The 7,854-nt window shown below is 42.3% G+C and overlaps 2 protein-coding genes across 4 annotated transcripts in view; both read left to right on the forward strand.

The window, feature by feature from the left end:
* LOC147185705 (phosphoacetylglucosamine mutase-like) overlaps positions 1-1,757 on the forward strand; it is an 11,636-nt gene extending 9,879 nt beyond the window's left edge. Inside the window, exons 13-15 of one of the 2 annotated variants that reach the window (XM_086104023.1) lie at positions 43-216; positions 292-318; positions 1,646-1,757. In XM_086104023.1, coding sequence (XP_085960149.1) covers positions 43-216; positions 292-318; positions 1,646-1,681 — 237 coding nt within the window. In that variant the 3' untranslated portion in view covers positions 1,682-1,757. Of the gene's footprint in view, positions 1-42; positions 217-291; positions 1,597-1,645 lie in introns of those variants that run through there. The other variant, XM_086104022.1, reaches the window with a different exon arrangement.
* Positions 1,640-7,277, forward strand: LOC147185706 (cyclin-C). Of its 2 annotated transcripts, none has more exons than XM_086104024.1 (12): positions 1,640-1,775; positions 2,596-2,702; positions 3,059-3,143; positions 3,245-3,314; positions 3,638-3,689; positions 3,790-3,845; positions 4,838-4,873; positions 5,238-5,329; positions 5,434-5,501; positions 5,601-5,680; positions 6,011-6,129; positions 6,205-7,277. In XM_086104024.1, the coding sequence occupies exons 1-12, from the start codon at positions 1,684-1,686 to the stop codon at positions 6,257-6,259; spliced, it is 912 nt and encodes a 303-aa protein (XP_085960150.1). In that variant the 5' UTR covers positions 1,640-1,683; the 3' UTR covers positions 6,260-7,277. The 2 variants fall into 2 exon arrangements, with proteins under 2 accessions (XP_085960150.1, XP_085960151.1); XM_086104025.1 differs by lacking the exon at positions 1,640-1,775 and adding an exon at positions 1,816-2,179.
* Positions 7,278-7,854: the final 577 nt, after the last annotated feature.

Consider the following 7,854-nt stretch of genomic DNA (forward strand, 5'->3'; position numbering starts at 1 on the left):
GTAAAAAGTGTCCAGTGATCGCGTGGCGCTGTCTGTGTGTAGGTGTCAGACCGCCGGGTGATCGACACGACCGACGCCGAGCGATGTGCGGTGAGCCCGGCGGGCCTGCAGGACGCCATCGACGCCTTGGTGGCAAAGTATCGACACGCTCGTGCCTTCGTGAGGCCGTCCGGCACAGAGGACGTGGTCCGAGTTTACGCTGAAACGGACACTCAGGTGAGGTCAGCCTGCCTGTCAGCCGTGTGTCAGTTTGCGGATGTTGCTTACACACATTTGTTTTTTGTTTTTTAGGAGAGCGCTGACTCCTTGGCACATGAAGTAAGCCTTGCAGTGTATCGCCTCGCTGGCGGGGTGGGAGATGAACCAAAACCTTTGCACTAGAAAACCATGCAGTCGTAAACAGAAACTTGAACTGGTGTTGCCGCGATACCAATGCAGTACCTCGAGACGGAAACGATACTGTGACGAAAACGTGAAAAAAAAAAGGTAAAACACAGTAGAATAATAGCCGACAGCTGAACGACTTCAAATGATTTTTCCATTTCGGAACCACAAGGCCGGCAGGCATGCTGGAGCCTATTTTCATTTGTATTAATTCAGAAAATCATAAGGTTACTGTTGATGAAAAAAATAGAGATCGAACATTTTTTTAAAACGCTACAGAACATATAATATATCCAATACAGGGGTATGTTTTTGAGGGGTGGGGGTGGAGTTGGAAGGTGCTATTGATGCTCTGATGACTCCTAATACAGAGAAAAAAAATACTATCTGCTCCCCAATTCTGAGCTACAGACAAAACATTAGAGGTGAACAATGAATCAACTATTTGATGATCAAATGAATCATGATTTTTGAAAATCCACGAATCGCTTTCGGTACCATTTTTACTTTAATATTAAATGCTGCTTCTCACTCGTATATTTTCCTCAATATCTACTCCTCAATGAAAGCAGACTTTTCTTTGTATTGAACATTTGCGTTTACAACAATCAACATTTTTGCTGATTTTCTGTCATGTTATGGACCAGACCAGTAACTGTCTCATAATAATTCATTTGGTTCTGCACTTTCTGCACTGTCGATTTGAAATTGTCTTGTTTTTTGAAGGATGGGAATTCAAACATGCTTTATTTTATTTTATTTTTTTAAAAATACGGTTCAACAACAAACTAAGTGACGGAATAATTAACGATGACACTATTTAGTTGCAAGCTTTGCAAAATCTCTTCATTTAATCACGATAATCATATAATCCTGCATCAGATTGACTGAGCGCTTTTCTGTAACACACTCGGTGTGCAGTACTTCGCTATACAAGCAGTGCCTCATTGAACGGAAATGATCAGGACCAAGAATGCTTTTAGTAAAATAATTCACACACATGAAGTGAAGTGTTTGAAATGTGTTGTGACCAGGTCCGTCTTTTCAGATTAAAAAAACAACAACACATGTTTACACCAGGCAGTTCTTGAAATCACCTTGGACCATTGCTGCACAAAGAAATAATGGGATGAATAGCAAATTGTCAAACCTCATTCTGTGTACTTGATTTCTTTTTTTTAAATTAATAAATCGTTCACATTTGGCAGAACACTTCTCTGTTGATGAATTTTAGAATGCAGTTTTTTTTTTCGATTTGCAGGACTTTTATTTATTTTTTAGAGTGGCACCCACTTGACTATGACTATCTTCCTCTTCGACATCACAGAGGCATCATCTTCGTGGTTTAGTTCTCCAGGCAGTGACTGCTCCCCTGTGAGAATAATTATCTGGTTGGTCAAGCAAAAACTAATTACAGCCAATTCGAACTACCAAAACACTAATGCTGTAGTGAGCTGTTGTCGATTAATACATTTAAGATTCAGGACCTCGTCTAATTACGTATATTATGTTTTTCATGTTATTGGCTAATTATTAATTGTGAACCTCCCCAGATGATCTTTGTGAGACAGTTTCAAGAAAACGTCATTCAAAGTCGTTTTGTCTTTTGAAAATAATCGTGGCATGCGGAACCAGGGTTTTTTCTTTGCTGGTTTGTTCCCCCCGGAATGTTTTTCGCGTCGCTCCAGTTTTTCCGGCGTCCACTTCTTTGCAGTAAATCAACGCAGATTTAAAGTGTCCTCTTCTACCTCGTCTCGTCCGCCATGGCTGGAAACTTCTGGCAAAGTTCTCACTAGTAAGTTTGATGCAACGAGATGAACAGGATACGTTTTTAATCGCCGAGGCCGCCATCTTTTTCTCGGGGCCTAGCATTACCCCCCCCGTGGAAGCTAGCCGTCGATCTCGAAACAGTCCAGGAGACAATGTTTTTTTTTCCAGACTCAAATGCAACTGTTTCAGCTTTGAAAGTCAACGTCACGTTTTAGACCCGAATATTAACTTTGTTAGAAACCATAAATTGTGCTTAGTAACAGCTTGGAAAGAAGACCCCCCCCCCCCCCCCCCCCGTTGGTTATAATAACACATTTGTCGCTGAACTGTCAATTTTTTTTTACTATTGTTTGGAACTACTCTTCAACCATATTGCTGTGCTGTGAGAAATGTTTATGTAGTCAAAAGTAGCTGAAATGTGCAATTTTGATCTTGGCCAAGTCTGCAGTGGGTGCTGGACAAGCAGGACCTCATGAAGGAACGACAGAAGGACCTCAAGATCCTCTCTGAGGAGGAATACTGGAAACTGCAGATCTTCTTTGCCAACGGTGTTTACCTTCTGCCGTACGAACTCGACAGCACATTCTGCGCCAAACAATCCAATCACTTTCGCGTACAAAAGCAAACTAAATACCAAATATTTTTTTGTGGTCATTTTAAAATATTTGACTTATTCACCAAATTAGCTTACGCGATGAATTTCAAGTTAAATAGAAAATTCTGCATTTTCCGTTAACATATTTCTCAAAAGTTTGTATCCCAACTACTCATTTCAAATGCAAGATTTATAAATTTGAAATGTTTGAAAGATTGTTTTTTAATTCTGTTGATTGAATTTTCAATAGTTGACATTTTTATTTTTGTGCTTGAATGACCGAACCATTCATTTGTGTGCTCTTGTCAGTCATTCAGTCTTTGGGAGAACACTTGAAACTGAGGCAACAGGTTATCGCCACCGCTACTGTCTACTTCAAACGCTTCTATGCAAGGTAAGTCCCGAAATAATCGTGATACCCAAACGGGATATTGGCACCGTGGCACAGTATTTGTGTAAACTTGGGGTTGTCCCTCCGCCCCCCTCTTTCCACAGATATTCACTAAAAAGTATCGACCCAGTTCTCATGGCTCCGACCTGTGTTTTCTTAGCTTCCAAAGTGGAGGTAAGGACACTTTCAGAAGTCTTCACTGAAAAGGACATAAAAAAATGATGAATGGATAAAACTATTTTTGTCACGAGATGAAAAGCAGGTCTGCTTTATGATTAGACTCCCAAATCTGGGGTATGTCAGCGCTATTTTTAATGATTGTAACTTTTCTCGTGACATCACTCATGTTTTTGTTTTGGTGTCTTATAAAATTGATTCTCATTCTTGCAATTTTTTTCAAATTTCCTAACTAGTAACATGACGCTTTTCTCGTAACAAATATTATCCGACACTTTTTTGTTGTTGTTTTTTTAAGTAGTTTTATTTTTTCCCCACAGGAATTCGGAGTGGTTTCCAACACGAGGTTGATCTCTGCAGCCACGTCTGTGTGTAAGTCATCATACACTCACAATCTACTAACTCGTATAATTGCTGTTTTTTTTAATTGACATTCTTCTTTTTTTCTTTCTCCCCCCCAAATCAAACGAAGTGAAAACAAGATTCTCATACGCCTTCCCAAAGGAGTTCCCTTACCGGATGAATCATGTAAGTCACACACACGCCGATGAAAGATTTTCCCGAAGGCCCTGATTTCGCGCGTGTAGTATCTCGCGGCAGGGCGTCAAGCCATGAGTCCATTTCGATGTGTTCCCCCGTGCGTGCAAACCCTTTATAGCGCGAGTGTTTTGTGTCGTGACAAGAGGACGGGAACGGGTTGCTATGATGACCCCAGGTTGTCTTGTCAGGACAATCAGGCAATCAGACCCTGAAGTGTGTATTCTGCTCATATTTAGTCGACCATAATCTCAGTACCGCCCTTCTGATGAAATAAATTTTGTGTGTCCTTGGTGTGGACACATGATCAAGCAGCCATTGTCTATAAATCATTAGTGTCCAGAATTTTCTGCAAATAAACCCTTCGGAGGTACCGTTCATCGACTCCAGCCTGTATTTGGATAACCAACATCCTCATCATCTGAAATCAACAAATACGCGGAGGAAAGAAGGCCACTTTCCTCCAACAATCGGTGACCCAGACGTGATTTCGGACTGAGGTTTATTATTATTATTATTATATTAAATTATCCTCCAAATTGATCTTCTGTCTGTTGGCTGAGATCGAGGTAAGAATTACGTCTTGAATTCATATTCTAAAATGATAACTTGTGGCTGGATGAACAGTGAAATGCGGAGAGGTTGTCTCGTTCTGTCAAACAATCCTAGAAACTGGAATTCCTCGAATAAAATATTTTAAGAATGTTTGAAGAAAAAGTCATTCGTAAGTAATTGGAGGGAGTCATGCTGACGTTTGGGCGTTTTGCGATAGCAGCTGTGGATGCGTTACGAGCTCATCAGAGGTGTGTGTGTCTTAACAATTCTACAATAAATAACCACTTCCTTTTCCCACAAGAAAAAAAAAAGTGGAGCATTTCAAGCCTTTAGCACACCACCAAATATTTATGTACGTCCCGATCATATTCCTCCACCACCCGTTTAGGCGGAAAATGAAGTCTGAACGAATTGCGTTGTCTTTGCAGATATTAGAATGTGAATTCTACCTGCTGGAGTTGATGGTGAGTTGCATGTTTTTATTAAGATACTAAATCTATATTTAGGGGGGTTTGAATGGGCCCCCCAGTGTGGATTAAAAAAAAAACATCTCTCTTCGACTCTAGGCTGTTATGGTCTTAACTTAGGCACGACCTTAGTGTTTCGGTCAAATTTTGCATTCAGGTTGTCCACTAGCATGGCCACTAGAGAGCACCTGGTTGCCACAGAAAAAGGCAGAATAGCTGGGAGTTTTTTTTATTTTTAACTCATTCAGTACCAGCCAATTCTGGACCAAGTCTGAAAAGATGTTTAAAAACGTGAGTGAATGAGTCAAATGTTTGCATCGAAACAAATGAAATGGTGAGTCGCTGCGGTTTGCCATTTCAGGACTGCTGCCTGATCGTGTACCACCCATACAGACCGCTTCTGCAGTACGTGCAGGACATGGGCCAGGAGGACATGCTACTGCCGCTGGCCTGGTCAGTCTGTTCTCCGCTGCCCCTCCCTTTTTTTGGGGGGGTGGGGGGTCTTTTCCCCCATTTTCGCAGTGCTGTGGAGCTTCTCTGCTGTGTCTACCCCCCAGGCGCATCGTGAATGACACCTACAGGACCGACCTGTGTCTGCTCTACCCTCCCTTCATGATCGCCCTGGGTGCGGACAACCTTTTCCCCTCCCCGCACCGCCGCCATCGAGCCACATCTCCGAGTCAGCTGTGTTCACGTTGCTTTTTTTGTTTTCCCTGCGCCAAAGCTTGTCTGCATGTGGCCTGCGTGGTGCAGCAGAAGGACGCCAGGCAGTGGTTTGCAGAGCTCTCCGTGGACATGGACAAGGTTTCGTCTCATGCATGCTTTTGGACAAATAGTTGAAGAGAAATGGCAGTGGATTGTCGTGTCTCACACAAACACACACACGAAAAAATTTTTTTGAACGTTTGACGTCCTCAACAAAGGTAACGTAAATATCACCGCATTTTCCGCACTATGAGGCGCACCGAAAAGTCGTTCATTTTCTTATAAGCTCACAGCGTGCCTTAAAATCCGGTGCGCCTTGTGTATGGTCATTAATATGATAAATTGAATTATTATGTTGTTCAACTTTTTTTTTTTATGTCATGATCAACCTTTTTGATGCTTGGTCCACACAATCATCAATGTGTTCAGATCCTGGAGATCATCCGTGTCATCCTCAAGCTGTACGACCAGTGGAAGAACTTTGATGACCGCAAAGAGATCGCCGCCGTGCTCAACAAGATGCCCAAACCAAAACCGCCTCCCAACAGGTACCCTCAATCACCACAAAATGGCTGACAGGAACGCATGGAGTGGCCGTTTTTGTCTTGTTTTCTTTCAACCAGTGAAAACGACCAGAGCTCGAACGGCAACCAAAGCAACTCGTACAACCAGTCGTAACGCCGGCACAAAGAAAGGAGCGGTGAAGACATCGCATTTGACTTTGACACCCCCCGCCCCAGACCTCCTGTGAGCTGCCCTTGCCGCCGTCAAAAAGGGGAGGAGGGATGATGACGAACGTGATGGTAATGATCATCCTGACCTTCTTGAACGTGATGCAGGAGGACTCCTTTTAATGGCAAAACTTGATCACAACTCTATCCGTGGCAGCAAGTGAGTGAGTGGGTGTGTGTGAGTGTGTATTGCTCAGGGTGCAGTAATATGTCCACTCGAAGTAATCTGATCCTTTCAAATCCATCAATTGCCTTTCTAACCACATCCATTTTGTAAATATGTTCATATTCATTCAACCATGATGATTCCACTTTAATTTTATTTTTTGTTGAAATGTCAATCTTAGATTTGGTTCGCTCCCACTCAACTGAAATAGAAGCTCTTTCTTGAAACGTTTTGGAAAAAGATTGGCATCTATTTACTCGTGGACTTGATTACCTGTGCACAAATGTATGAATGTGTAGTTTTGCGTCCATGTACCAATGACAAGGTACTTTTAAAGCCTTACAAAATAAAAGCTGCTGACATTACAGAGGACACGGTGTTCCATTTCAGGGTGTAAATTATGACGTTTCTTTGCTGGAGAGGATTTTGCCGCACAGTCCTGAAGGTGTGTTGGTTGTTTTCTTGTGTGATTTCCGTCTGACACGCGTCACTGGTGATTCATATTAAATGTAAGCATTTTAACAAAGTTCTGCATTCCTGAAGGGTGGGCGGCGGGCACTTTACTGAATTCTGGCACTGTCCATCTGCCTACATGACTGTTCTCTTGAGTCTGAAATGTTTAGTTTTTTTTCTTTGTTTTTTTTAAGGGCTTTCACCCGACCGGAATATTCCGTTACCGGAAGCTGATTTGTCTACCCCCGAAAAACTATGTGTAGTAAGGCGTTTTTAGCTTTTGTGATTTCCTAGTTTGTCAATACAGTACATAACAAAGGAATAAATGAACACTTCTGAGACTGTCCAGTCTCCTACATTTTACTGACATCTTTGATCGTTCTGTTGGAGCTACGCTCTAGGAAATGCCAAATTCTGTCAGGGGGCTATAGAATTTATTTTGAGATTTCCTCGTTTGATTTTCTGTCTTGATGCATTCTTTTCAATTTTCGTAGTTTCATTGAAGTAATCGTTAGTTTACGTTTTTCGGAGGTGGTCATGAACGCCTTCGAGTCGAACGGAAGGAGTGCAGGTCCATCTAGTGGATGCATTGTATATTGCGTCTTATAATCCAGTGCGTCCAACATATGAACAAAATTACAAAACAGGCCATTCATTGAATGTGCGCCTCATAATCCAGTGCGCCTTTTAGTGCGGAAAATATGGTATATAGATCTATAATATACACACACATCTGTAGAGACTTGTCCTCGCCTACCTGCGACCGCTGGTGAGCTCATCACTGGACCCGCTACAGTTTGCCTACCAGCCCGGCATCGGTGTGGAGGACGCCATCATCTACCTCCTTCACTCGGCGCTGTGAGTATGATGTTCTTTGATTTCTCCAGTGCCCTCAACACCATCCAGCCCAACCTACTGGGGGA

Source organism: Hippocampus guttulatus, chromosome 23 (genome assembly GCF_054856545.1).
Source record: "Hippocampus guttulatus isolate MCC_2025c chromosome 23, RoL_Hgut_1.0, whole genome shotgun sequence".
NCBI lineage: Eukaryota > Metazoa > Chordata > Actinopteri > Syngnathiformes > Syngnathidae > Hippocampus > Hippocampus guttulatus.